The 14563-nt window shown below is 40.4% G+C and overlaps 1 protein-coding gene across 1 annotated transcript in view; it reads left to right on the top strand.

Annotated features, from left to right (window-relative positions):
- Window positions 1-14563, top strand: part of HHLA1 (HERV-H LTR-associating 1) — a 56102-nt gene that overhangs the window by 26052 nt on the left and 15487 nt on the right. Inside the window, exons 4-12 of the mRNA XM_039350447.1 lie at window positions 1441-1544; window positions 1960-2019; window positions 3556-3636; window positions 4446-4529; window positions 5108-5191; window positions 6703-6786; window positions 7363-7419; window positions 9651-9737; window positions 12624-12872. Of these exons, the coding sequence (XP_039206381.1) occupies window positions 1469-1544; window positions 1960-2019; window positions 3556-3636; window positions 4446-4529; window positions 5108-5191; window positions 6703-6786; window positions 7363-7419; window positions 9651-9737; window positions 12624-12872 (862 nt within the window). The 5' untranslated portion in view covers window positions 1441-1468. The remainder of the gene's footprint in view (window positions 1-1440; window positions 1545-1959; window positions 2020-3555; window positions 3637-4445; window positions 4530-5107; window positions 5192-6702; window positions 6787-7362; window positions 7420-9650; window positions 9738-12623; window positions 12873-14563) is intronic.

The raw sequence follows: 14563 nt of genomic DNA, 5'->3' as shown, positions 1-14563 counted from the left end.
GATCGTAAAATGGGCTGAAACTTACTTAACCACTGCCTTGCTTAGCAACAGAAATTCTGGTCCCAGTTGTGATTGTAAGTTTGAGGAAATGACTGAATTAATACTTTTGTATTGCTTCTATTATATCTTATTGCATATAACTGTACTGTAAATTACTTTGAGTCCAATTGGATTGAGGATAGGGTATAGGTGTCAACACTGCTAACATCGGAGGCTTTTGCTTTGCCAACGGTTGCACATGCAACCATTTTCTCCTTTTGTTTTACTTTTAGAGTTAGAGTTAGATGATGCTGGGGGGAGGAATGTGCATGAGAGTTTAGCTCAGCGGTTCTCAACCTATGGGTCGCGACCCCATTTGGGGTCGATCGACCATTTCTCGGGGGTCGCCAAACAAGGCGATCCGCCATTTTTCCCCCTCAGGGGGCGCCGCCGCGCATGCGCGGCACGTTTGTGTGACGGGGGTTGCCGTCACACAAACGTTGAGAACCACTGGTTTAGCTAAACACAACAATACTCGACCTAGTGTGTGTACCAAGGTTAATGAAATAAGAGACGATAAGAATTGGTGGGTTGGAGAACAGGAGGGAAAGCCTGCATTTCAAATTAATTGGAGAATGTGATTTATGACTGTTAATTGGAGGAGGGAATTGTGCTTTGATACATGTGCTCAGGGGAGGGGAAATCTAGTTATGTTAGTGCCAATTATGTTAGTGCCAACGCTATGCTTCTCTAATAAAGATTCTTTAAGGTAAACAAGTTATTTGAAGAGTTTCATCTGTCAGAACCATGACAATAGGTTTCAATCGATCAATCAATCAATCAATGCTGTTTCTAGAAAGGCTGTTATTGCTGTAGTGACGTTTTAGCCCTGAGGAACTCCACTGTTTATGTAAATAATAAAATAATATAAAATAAAATAATAAAATAAATACAATATTATAAACTATAGCTCTCCTGTCTCAACATCTAGACCTGCTATACCAAAACTGAAGAACTTCAGTTTATCCTAGTGAATTTATATGTATACCAGTAAAGGATTTGCAGTGTTCCTAACATTATTATTGTAATCCAGAATTGCTGGTTGGGGGATGCTGGAAGCTGAAATCCACACATCTTAAAGTTAGCAATTTTGAAAAAAACATACACACCCTAGTGCAGGGATAGGCAACCTTGGCTCTTTTATGACTCGTGGACTTCAACTCCCAGAATTCCTGAGCCAGCATGGCTTCAGCTTGGAAACCTCTCCCTTTCTCCTCAGCATGGCTGGCTCAGGAATTCTGGGAGTTGAAGTCCACGAGTCATAAAAGAGCCAAGGTTGCCTAACCCTGCCCTAGTGCTATCTCTTTTCATTCCAGTGGTGTTTCTATTAATGGAAAAATAAACAACCATTTTGCTTAAGACATTTCTGTCAGATTCACTGTCTCTCTTCTCTTTCTCCAGATAATTTCTCAAAAAAGCCGATTCCAAAATGCCATGGTTTTCTCTGCGTAGTGGTGTTAATTTATCCATCATCTTTTTATACTTCTGCTTTATATCTAACTTGGGTAAGTAACACACTATGGCTGTGTTTTCACAACAGAGTTATGTTGTGGGCTCACAGAATATATATATATTTCTTTTAACCACCCTGCAATCCCTTGCCTCACAAAATATTGAATCATAAACTAGCCGAAAGAGGTGGGCTAAACCCACATGCTACATCGGGGGGAAAAACTAACCAAGATTAATATTAATTAAATTTGAACATTGGACAAATGTAGTTGCTGAACTTTTCATTTACCACCCCCCCCAGCAAATTGTATTATGAATGCCATAATTTTGATTCCGCATCTAATAAAGTACCGTTTTCAAATAAGATATTTTATGCATTATCATGATTTTTTTTTAATAGAGAGAGACATAAAGGACACATTTTCTCAGGAGTCTATTTCTGAAATTGATATTATTTTGTTTTTGTAGCTGCAAGCACAAAGACAGAAAATAAGAAAGAAGAACGAGTTGTTGTAATGGCAACCGCAGGTAAATTCTTTTCAGAGAATTCATTTCCTACCTGTCTTTCTGCAGGCTTGTTCTGAATTAGAAATGGCAGAATTGTTGTAAAGTTTGGGAGAATTAGATAGACGATAATCAACAACAGCTTTGTAGGAAAATTATGATTCCCTTTGACATTGCAAGCAGACTGTAACTATTTTTCTACAGCTGTTTATCACTCTCTTTAATTCTTGTCTGGTAATCATTCGAGGCCATTTAGGGATTTGGGGTGATTTTCCCGTGAGCAGAAACAAAATTTATTTTACCAAATTGATTATGGGATTTCTTACTGTATGACTAAGTAGCCAATAAGAAATATGCAGCCAGATTTACAACATCTTTTGCTTCGCTGACCTACTTTAATGGTCTCAGTTAATTCTGGTTTTATACATGAACATTTGTACCTTCACACAAACATATACCACTTGTGTGTCTATGAACTAAATAGATAGGCACTTTTGTGTTTGTGAGTGTATGTTTGTGTGTATGAATTAAATAGATAAAAATAGACAGATGGACAGATAGACAGACGTATGATAAGACAAGATCTGATATGTAAATGACACCTTTGTCCTAATAAAAACCAACTAGAGAACATACACAAAACCATCAACAACATCTTCAGTGGTATAAAATTCACAAGGGAAGGAGAAAACAATAACACTTAGACTTATATGCTTCTTCATAGTGCTTTACAACCAGTGGTGGGATTCAACCAGTTCGCACAGGTTCAATAGAACCGGTAGCTAAATTTTGCTGAGTTCGGAGAACCGGCTTCATGCACAGTGCTTCCGGAAGTCCAGTCTAGGCCTTGGAGGTCATGAGGAGGCCTCCCAGGCCTAGAATGGTCTGCCGGAGGTGCATGGATGCCACTTCCGGAAGTCCGATCTAGGCCTCGGAGGCCTGGAGGAGGCCTTCCAGGCCTAGAACAACCCACTGGAAGTGCATGGATGCCACTTCCGGGAGTCCTTTCTAGTCTTGGAGGCCTGGCAGAGGCCTCCCAGGCCTAGAACGGCCTGCCGGAAGTGCGTGGATGCCACTTCCGGAAGTCCATTCTAGGCCTTGGAGGCTCAGGCCTGCATCCAAAAAGAGAACTGGTTGTTCAGGTATTTGAATCCCACCACTATTTACAGCCCTCTTTAGAGTCAGTATATTGCCCCCAAAATGTCCTCATTTTATTGAACTTGGAAGGATGGAAGGCTAAGTCAAACTTAAGCCAGTCAGAATTGAACTGCCAAACTGCTGGAGGAGGAATGTCAAAGTAAAGCAAACAATGTTTCATGGCCATAGTGCAAAACCTTATCTACGTGCATGCTGACATTGCATGCTTGCCCCAAATGGGTGCAAAGGTGAATATGAGCCAGTGGTCCGAGCGTCTGATTTTTGATCACATGACCCAGGAGATGCTGCAATGGTCATGTCAAAAATGGTCATAAGTCACTTTTTTCAGTGTCGTTATAACTTGGAACGGTCACTAAATGAATGGTTGCAAATCAAGGACTATATGTATTTTTCCTTTTTCAGAGCTCCCTGCAAAATTGGTTGATCTGGCAGCGATGAACCTCACAGGGATGGTGAATGGCATGCTAAACACCGCTCTCAGAGGTTGTTTCTCATTTGACTACTTTTTTTTCTTTGATAAATCACATTCAACCAGCAGATAAAGAAATAGGAAAAAGAGAAATGCATATGAAGTGAAGCCATTGGCCAAAAACCTGCTCTAACCTCTTGTCCTTACCAAGAAAATATAGCTATAACAATAGCACTTATATACCGTTTTACAGCCCTCTCTAAGCGGTTTACAAAGTCAACATCTTGACCCCAACAATCTGGGTCCTCATTTTACCCACCTCAGAAGAATGGTAGGCTGAGTCAACCTTGAGTCGGTCAGAATCAAACTCCCGCCAGTGGGCAGAGTTAGCCTGAAATACTGCATTCTAACCACTGCGCCACCACGGCTTCTATACAATGTAGACCAACTTCCAAATGAATGTAAAATAACTCTGTTATGTTTTGACATTTCAAAGTCAGAAATCTGATGGCATCACTGGGAACATGACAATATTTAAAGAGTGCATGTACTGCACCTGCAAGCCCCATAAATATTTATTTGCAAGCATCTTTGTGCTCCACATGTCTCCCTCAAATCTATCCCAGGTCTGAGTCCTACCTGTCAATTATCCATCTTTTTCTGGGTTGCTGACATGGCAGTGTCTTTATTATCCAGTCATCAGGGATTCCAGAGAATAAATTTTATCAGAACCTCAGGGAGTGAAATATATTATGGATTCCCATGGTGCCTAAATATTCACAAGTCATTTTAGTAACCTTGCATAAGAGGGATAGAAAATTAGTTTCCATGAGACTCTGTTAATTATGAGCAGGGTGATTGTTTTTAAATTGTATTCCCACAGGAACTAAAGAATTCTTCTCTTTGCTGAGCATTGTATCTTACAGTTCATATGCCTTCCACAAAGTGTCCATTGTCCTCTACAACAGTAAGTTAATGATAATTGGGACCTGATAGAGTTTTTGCTTCTTTGTGTGTTTGTTTATATCCTGTCATTATTATTTTTATAAGTAATTCAAAGTGGTAAAATACCTAATTCTTTTTCCTCCTCCAATTATCCCTATGACAACAAATCTATGAAGTGAGTTGGGCTGGTCCAAAGTCACTCAACTTTTATATCTAAGGTAGAGCTAGAACTTACTGTCTCCTGGTGACTGGGCCAAAGTCACCCAGTTGGCTTTCATGCCTATCGTGGGACTAGAACTTTCAGTCTCCTAGTGATTGGCCCAAAGTCACCCAACTAACTTTCATACCTAAGGTGGGACTAGAACTCATAGTCTCCCCGTGATTGGGCCAAAGTCATTCACCTGGATTTCATACTTAAGATAGGATTAGAACTCATCATCTTCTGGTGATCGGCCCAAGGTCACTCATCTGGCTTTCATACCTAAAGTAGGACTAGAACTCACCGTCTCCTGGTTTCTAATCCAACACCTTAACCAAACTGGCTCTCTTATTCTTTTGGTGGATAAGATTTTATGTTCCATAATATTTTTTTCTCTGCAGTATCCAGCTTAAGGAACATAGATTCTACCAAGTTCTCCACACGGTACTGCTATTGCTTAAGCAACAGGACTAACGACTTAACAGGCAAGTTATGGAATAGGAGAAGTTCAAAAGAGATGTAATTTTTCAATCTTCAGTTTCATACAGGCACCAAGAGGTGGAAAAGTAAAAAAGAGAACATTCTTCGTAATTGTTTCTTTTGTCTTATAACCTCAGTTAGGTGTGGGCATTTTTTCTTGTTAAGAATAGAACAGATTTCCACAAACAATATATATGAACATTAAAGTTATTAGCATTTGATTAACTGAAGTCACTCGAAAATCACCATTACCATATTTTCTCCATACAAAATAGATTTTCAAATGATCCCTTGGGGAAAAAAAGCTTGAAGCAATAATTTATTAGAAGATCTCATATGTCAGTATAGTCCTACCCTGAGCTTAGGAGATCCGGTTCATAGCCTGCTATGAAAGAAATTAAAAAGAGAAAAAGTACGGTACAGCTGGGATATACTTCCAACAAATGAATACCACATGTTTAAACAGCCTTGAAAACTTAAAACAGGTAGCAAGTTCTGAATCATGTAAAATAGCCTTTGTGTTCAGTGATCCTACAACAGTTTATTTTCCAAGGTGAAGGTAGCAAGCTTAGTCGTTTATTTATTGCAACTTGTCTTTTAGGTTTTTGAATCCACACTTTCTCTGCTTTGACATTGGAAAGAAAACTGGAATTCTTGAGGGTCTCTGAACCTTTGCAGATGTTTGCTTGCAGATGTTTCATTATCTAACTTAGTAAATATGAGCCAGCAGTGTGCTGCAGCTGCCAAAAAAGCCAATTCAGTGCTGGGCTGCAATAACAGAGGGATAGAATCAAGATCACATGAAGTATTAATACCACTTTACAATGCCTTGGTAAGGCCACACTTGGAATACTGCATCGAGTTTTGGTCACCACGATGTAAAAAAGATGTTAAGACTCTAGAAAGAGCACAGAGAAGAGCAACAAAGATGATTAGGGGACTGGAGGCTAAAACATATGAGGAATGGTTGCTGGAATTGGGTATGTCTAGTTTAGCGAAGAGAAGGATGAGGGGGGACATGATAGCAGTGTTCCAATATCTCAGGGGCTGCCCCAAAGAAGAGGGAGTCAAGCTATTCTCCAAAGCACCTGAAGGCAGGACAAGAAGCAACGGATGGAAACTAATCCAGGAGAGAAGCAACCTAGAACTAAGGAGAAACTTCCTGACAGTTAGAACAATTAACCAATGGAACAACCTGCTTCTAGAAGTGGTGAATGCTCCGACACTGGAAGTTTTTAAGAAGAGACTGGACAGCCATCTGTCCAAAATGGTGTAGGGTTTGCTGCCTGAGCAGCGGGTTGGACTTGATGACCTCCAAGTCCCTTCCAACTTTATGAATATGATGATGATGATGATGATGATGATATTACCTAGCTGGGTAATGAAATGCAAGCAAACATCCAGAGTCAGATTCCCTTAAGAATTCCACCGTTGAACTCTGAGCTATAAATATTGTCTTCTACGGGGAGACAGGACAATATTGGGATGTCAAAATGTTTCCCCTTTGCTTTCCTAGATTTTACAGCACTGCTGGTGGACATTGTGGGAAACTCCACCAGTTATCTTACTGAGATTTTCAAGTCAACTTCCATTGTGTCAGGTAAAAATTGTTGCTGTTTCTCTGGCTGCTTAATCTGATACTCCATTTATTCCATGTGACTAAATGAAGGAAATAAGGAAGCAGGAAATGTAGCTTAGGGGAGAACAATTGGCTGATGGGGTAAGCAGACCTCATCCCATCCATCTCTTAGCTCCCTTGGTTTCAATTTTAGTACAGTTTTTTAATAATATTTTAATCTGTGTAGTTTTAATATAAGCTGCTTTGAATTCCATGGAGAATAGCTTTCTACAATAGCAATTTTTTTTTCCAGTCCATAGCTCAGTCCTTTAATTGTAGAAACCAATTGAAGAAAGCAATTTCAGGCAAAATGTTCAGACAAAAGCCCTAACCCTCCCTCCAAATAATTTCCTTTTGCATTTAAGAAATTATAAGTATTTTTGGGGTGATCCCTTGGCATTAGCAACGTTTTGATTTTAGAACCTCAGAGAGTTAAGTTTTTTTTTTCTTTTTAAGGTTTTGCTATTTCCTTCCCTATGCGAATTGAAAATTAGCTTCTGTTTGAATTTTAGTTTAAGGAATCTTAAATAAATTAACGAAACAATTATCTTCTTTCAGTGAGCCAGAGCAATGATACAGATTGCATCTACATTTGCGTCATGTCAGGACGAATAGGTAAACCTGAAACTCTTCTTTGTTCAGGAATGTATTGCTTAGAGTTGAACCCCATATGTGTATGTAGGTCTCTTCTATCTTTCTCTCTTCCCCATCCCAGTTATGGACTCCACCATTTTACCTAAGTGCAGGAATTGCGAATGTCTAGTTTACTGAAAAGAAACACTAGGGGTGACATGATAGCAGAGTTTGAATATCTAAGGGATTGCCATATAAAAGAGGGAATCAACCTATTTGCCAAAGCACCCGAAGGTAGAACAAGGACCAATGGATGGAAACTAATCAAGGAGAGAAGCAACCTGGAACTAAGGAGACATTTCCTGACATGAGAACAGTAAACCAGTGGAACAACTCGCCTCCAGAAGTTGTGGGTGCTTCAAAACTGGAAGTTTTTAAGAAGAGATTGGACAGCCATTTGTCTGAAATGGTATAGGGTTTCCTGCTCGAGCAGGGGGTTGGACTAGAAGACCTCCAAGGTCCCTTCCAATTCTGTTATTCTCTTAGCTCCAACTAAATAAGTTTTTGAGGGGCATGGCCTATTTTGCTCAACTTTGTGTTGTGGACCAATTACCTCCTTTCCTGGATAAAGAGGCCCTTTGCTCACTGACTCTCCCACTGATTGTCTCCCATTTGGACTATTGAAAAATATCCAGAAGCTTCACCTGGCACAGAATGCAGCTGCATGAGCAATTTTGGGTGCTCCAAGGACGGTGCAGGTAACACCTTTGCTGCATAAGCTGCAATAGGTGCCAGTTTGCTTCCAGGTCCAGTTCAAGGTATTGGCAATGACCTTTAGAGCCCTACCTGGCATGGCCCTGCTGACCTCAGAGCTGTCTTTGCCCCATTAGATCAACCTGTCCCATCCAGCCAGGGAGGTAAAGTACGCTGTTGATCCCGTCAGTTAAAGAACTCCAACTTAAAGGGCCCAGGAAGAGAGCTTTCTCTGTCATCTGCCCCCATCCTGATGAATGTTCTCCCCCCAGAGGTGAGGTGGAGCCCCATGATCCTGGTCTCTTGGAAATCCTCTGCTGGCTCACTTGGGGCCCACAGAGCAGCGTAAAGTCATGGGACTGGTTAGCATTCTGAAGCCCCTCCCCTGCCTTTTTAGTCTATTTTATTCTTGTTTTTAACTGTTTTGTGTTTATGTTTGTTTGTTTGTTCACCATCCAGTATCTATCTATCTATCTATCTATCTATCTATCTATCTATCTATCTATCTATCTACCTATCATCCATCCATCCATCCATCCATCCATCCATCCATCCATCCATCGATCTACCTACCTACCTACCCATCCATCCATCCATCCATCCTACCTACCTACCTACCTACCTACCTACCCACCCACCCACCCACCCACCCACCCACCCACCCACCCACCCATCTATCTATCTATCTATCTATCTATCTATCTATCTATCTATCTATCTATCTATCTATCTATCTACCTACCTACCTACCTACCTACCTACCTACCCTGTCTGTCTGTCTGTCTGTCTGTCTGTCTGTCTGTCTGTCTGTCTATCTATCTATCTATCTATCTATCTATCTATCTATCTATCTATCTATCATTTATAGATATCCTCCATCTAGATATAGACATAGATAAACAGTAGATCAGTGGTGGGATTCAAATATGTGAACAACCAGTTCCCTGTGTGGATACCGTTTCTGGAAGTCCATTCTGGGCCTGGGCAACAAAATATTAGCTACCGGTTCTGCCAAAGTGGTGCGAAGTGGCTGAATCCCACCACTGCAGTAGATATAGATGTAGGTATAGATATAGTGTGTTAAATTCTGCAGAGGTAGTGATATTTTTTGCTCTGAATTATGGGAGTCCAGGTTTTGCAATCCTGCAAACAAGCTCAGGTTCCTGCTCAGTGCAGTGGTCTTCTCCTATCTTCTTTAGGGCCCCTTGTGCTTCTGATTTCACCTCCCGCCTTCTCAAGGATGATTTTTCACATTTTCCTTTTGGCGAAGGGAGTCAGGACAACCTATGGTAGAGGTCCTCAGCTGGCCTCTTCAAGCGTTTCTTTAATTCCTTCAAGCCTCTTTATTGATTCGATGTTGATGCTGTCGAAATCCAGCCAACATATAGGAAGGGTGCATTCAAAAGAGGGAGAATGGGATGCTGTATAGTTTATTGGTTTCTCCATGGCGCTAGATATAGGGATCACTCAACCAAAAGCAATGATGTCTTCCTCTCCCCACACTTTTTTTTTCTCCATAGGCAGAAATCTTACAGACTTATGGGAAGCCATAGAGAAGTCTCCTATAGTCAACTACACTTTTTCCGGGAACATATCAGATTTCTTGGGTGAGTATACGTGGTAGAAGGTAGTCTGGAGTTACGGGAGGGAAGGGCTTTCTCCCAGAGAGCAGAGGGACAACAGAGCTTGGAATATCTGGTGGGCAGGAAGGGAGCAAGATCAGAGCTTCCCTACCAATTCAGAAACTTCTATAGGTCTTCTAGTCCAGTGGTTCTTAACCTTTTTGAACGAATCGCCCCCTTGAGCCAATGAGGAAGTTGTCATCGCCCCCTCCCCCAACATAACCTCTCAATCACAACATAGGAAATAATTCTTCAATTTATGCAAACACTTTTTTTGTTTTCTTTAAAATTGTCATCAGGACATATCGATGCAAATAATTTATTTCCAGTCTTTTCCCCATATCTCCCATATTCTGGCCAATGGCGTGCCACTGTATGGGTAGAGGCTGCTGCGCAACACGCATGAAGATAAGCGATGCGTCTTCACATATGTATGGCGTTCTGTACTGAAGCTAGCTGGAGGAACATTTGAAAACTTAATTCAATCCACTAATAGCGAGCGATCTGATGTTTTTGTACGACAGATATACAGCGATTCACTGTACGAAAAAGTCTCAAAAGTGTCCCCAAAACTTCTTGCTCCATCGCCCCCATATCGCCCCCATTTTGTTCCATCACCCCCCTGAAAAATGAAATCGCCCCCTGGGGGGCAATATCGCCCAGGTTAAGAACCACTGTTGTAGACGATTGCTTTAGTCTGGCAAAATTCTGTCTGTCGGTAAACAACTATAAAGCAGCTACTCAGAAGTAACTCCATGTATCGCTCTCGATTCTTCGGGCCTAACATTATGTCTTGAATATGTTAATTCAGGAGAGAGAAAGATACTGGGCAATGAAAAGAGGAATTAGAATAGTCCACAACTGCATATTAATTGGAGCCAGTTCTGACATGAGACTTACTAAAACAGCAGTCCCATGTCACAATTATTGCATACCATAAAAGATTATTACAGCTCTCTCTTTTTTTAAACTACCAGGGATATACAAAAGAATCTTCTCTTTCTCAAAAGTTGAATAATTTGATCTCTATCTTTTAAAAAGTCCTTATATTAAAGTTTATTATCCAATAAAAAAACAAAAAGAAACAAAAGAAAACTAAGAGAAGGAAAAACAAGGATGCAGAAAGAAAGAAAGAAAGAAAGAAAGAAAGAAAAAGAAAGAAAGAAAGAAAAAGAAAGAAAGAATAGTGACCTGATTTTTTTTGAACGCAGTAGATTACAAAAAGAACTTAAACCTCAGCTTTACCTAGTTTTACATTTCTCCACATTTCAGGCCATTTCTAGAACAACAAAGCCATTCTAATCATCAAAACCTAAAATCAAAGTTTAATTTTTTCCCCCAGTTTGAGCAAAAATACCAAAAAGTATTTTCATTTTGACCTCTGCATTTCACAGTTTGATTTGAGTGAAATATGGCCAGAATTTTACACAAAATTCTATATTCTTCCTTTTTAGATAGAGAAATAAGAAAATGGAAAGAGGAATGAGGTCAAGGAATAAGAACAAAAAAACAATAAACTTGGTGCCACCCAGAAAATTAAAAATCTGGGCTAGACTTACCTAACTTTACAAAGATGATTTTCTGCAGCAAATTCCTCTATTTTCTCCCAGATTTCTAGAAAGTCCAAGCTTTAATCAGACATTCTTTGAGGCTGATGGTCAGCTTTTTTTTTTTTGTCCCACCCTAGGTCCATATTTCATTCCTTGGTTTCCTCTTGAAGATCTGTTTATGTTTTAAAAAAACTTAGGTCGAATAGGAGGAGCTGAAAGAATGTGATTGTTATACACATGACAGAGGTACCCCAGTCCTCAGGAAATATATTGACAAGCTAGCTGGCATGTAAGCTGATTTGAATCAGCGAACTGTAAATGCTAGGATTTGTAGCCTCTGTACTCACAACATGTCAACACTCCTCACATGCAGCCACTGTTTTTCTATATTCCATTTGATAACAGCCATTAAGTTTTATCCCTCCCTCCCTCCATTTATCTATCATCCATCTCCCTCCCCCCTGATATATTTACACTTTTCAATAAAATCCAGTCCCTACGATTTATGTGGTGATTTGTGGACTGTGAATGTTCCCAAGATTGCTGATCTAATGATGGTGGAAGTATGGGAAGACACCTCCTGGACACAAGCTACTGAATCAACAAGCTAATCAACATTACATTTTGTTTGGGGGCTGAATTATCTGCTTTTCAGTATTTTATCATATCAACATTTAGCTTATTGGGCATGTCAAGTGGTATCCCTAGAGATCTAATATCCATGAATAGCCTTTATATATAATCATGGGGAATCCCAAAGGTGGTTTTTCACGGGGCAACTGCACTTCCTTTTTTCTCTTTGAAGATGTTTCACTTCTCATCCAAGAAGCTTCTTCAGCTCTGACTGGATGGTGGGGAATAGGAGGGTTTAAATTCCTTGCAGATAGCTGGTCATTTGCATTCTTTTAGAGAGTTGTTGATGCCACAGGTTTATCTGTGTTGTCAGGGTCCCCTGAGTAGTGCTAATGGGTGTGGAGCTTATGGAACTGCTGAAAGGACTGTGTTGTAGACTGGAAATTGATGATGTCATACCCCTCCCCCTCTGTTGAGCAAGGTTTGTTCAGTTTTAACATAGATGGCCTCTTTGACCCTTCTTTCAAACCAGTGTCCTCTCTGTCCAAAATGTGAACTTTGCTGCATTCAAAACAGTGGCCTTTGTCTTTTAAATGCAGATGGACTGCTGAATCTTGTCCTGATGGGTTTGTTCTTCTATGTTGTGCCATATGTTTATGAAGTGGTTGTTTTGTTTCCCCAATGTACAGATCTGCACATGAAGTTGAAACATAATTCACAAACAATAAATATGTTTAACATCTTTCAGCTCCAAAGTTGCCTAGCTGGACACAGACTGATACCTTGAAAGAAGACCTGTTGTTGACAAAGCAGTCAAATTGGCTGAAGCCTGGAAAAGCAGAAGGATCTGAAGTTCCAGTGGTACAAGCTTCCTGGTGGCCAAAGACCAATGCTTCCAAAGAATCTGGTGCTCCATCTGCTGAAACAACCTTGACGAGGTCTTCTCCTGCTTCCATAGAAAACTACAGCACTTCATCAAGGTTTCTGCCAGCTCATAGTGAGTCTGCATAGGCTATATAATTGTGTGGTATGAATACTTCAACCAATCAGTTATAGACTCCTCAAACCATCCCTGACTTCATGCGGTATAACAGTATCACATTTATTATAAATGATTTTACTTGCTTAAGGTAATTTTTATTCCAGTCTTCCATTTTTCTAAGTCCTAAAACACATTCAAAATTGTGTATCAGTATATTGTATATCAGTTTATTGACCATAAGAAAGGCTGAGCGCCAAAGAATTGAGGCCTTTGAACTCTGGTGCTGGAGAAGACTCCTGCGAGTCCCCTGGACTGCAAGGTGATCAAACCGGTCAGTCCTAGAGGAGATCAACCTTGACTGCTCTTTAGAAGGCCAGATCCTGAAGTTGAAACTCAAATACTTTGGCCATCTAATGAGAAGGAAGGACTCACTGGAGAAGAGCCTAATGCTGGGGAAAATTGAGGGCAATAGAAGAAGGGGACGACAGAGAATGAGGTGGCTGGATGGAGTCACTGAAGCAGTAGGAGTGAGCTTAAATGGACTCCGGAAGATGGTAGAGGACAGGAAGGCCTGAAGGAACGTTATCCATGGGGTTGCGATGGGTCGGACACGACTTCGCAACTAACAACAACAATGTATTGTGTGTGTGAGCCAGTACGGTGAAGTCATCAGCCTAGAATTCAGGAGTCTCTAAGTTCTAGCCCTGCCCTTTTAGCCCTAGGAAAGAGACCAGGACAAATCCCTTCTGAAAAACCTTGCCAAGAAAACTTCAGGGATTTGTCCAGCGATTCTCCAAGAATTGGACACAGTTGAACACAAGAAAAAAGATTGCAAGATCATCTCAAGTTTATAGAGTTTGTAGCTTGTACAAACTAGCATGAGCATGGATTAAAAATAGGTTTGCTTGTAGGTCTGGTTTACTGATCAAAATGTGCCAGAACTAACACAGTCTATACTTTATCTTAGTAAAACGTAGTATGAGAACTCAGCCAGTTTCAGGATGGACAGCAGATCTGACTATCTATGGGCCCATCTGATGAAGCCCATAGCTTTCAGAACATTGCAACTTGGTGTTGTGGTTCCGGCTAATGAAACATTCCAAAGAACTTCCAGGCATTTATTTTCCTAAAAGTCTTTTATTGTTACAAAATGTCGGCACAGGCACAACGGAGGGATGCTAGGATCTAAGTTCTCTTCCTCTGAGCAGTTAAATTATCAGCATGTTCCCTCCCTAAATTAGCTGTCATAACTCACATTATCCAATTAGTGTGAAGGTCAAATGCTTTCTTCCTCTTTCTTTCCCGGGCTTTACCCCCAATGCCCCTTCTGCTCTTTATTAACCCCATATTTACCAGACAATTCTGCATATTGTCAAAAGCAAGAATATACAATATTTGCAACGTTAACACTTGGGATGTAAAAGGAGTAAATGATAAAGTGTATGTACTGAACTGAAAAAAAAGAGGAATTATCTTGCTGCGGAACTAAAAAAAGGAGAGCTATAATAGATCTGAATCCAGGTGGAGTCATTCTATGGAGTTGAACTAAAAAATACTGGCAGAAAAGTGAAGGTGTATGTTTAATTGCAATAGGACCATGCATTCAAACCAATGAACCCTCTTCCCTCCCAAGAAAATTATCAAAAGACCACATTTAAACTCCAGGAGCTGCAGACCTATTAAGGTAGATCATAAATGTTCCATAA

This window comes from Crotalus tigris, unplaced genomic scaffold, assembly GCF_016545835.1.
Source record: "Crotalus tigris isolate CLP2741 ecotype Arizona unplaced genomic scaffold, ASM1654583v1 scf7180000018335.1346539, whole genome shotgun sequence".
NCBI classification, from domain to species: domain Eukaryota; kingdom Metazoa; phylum Chordata; class Lepidosauria; order Squamata; family Viperidae; genus Crotalus; species Crotalus tigris.
This window is presented reverse-complemented; position numbering and strand designations above follow the sequence as displayed.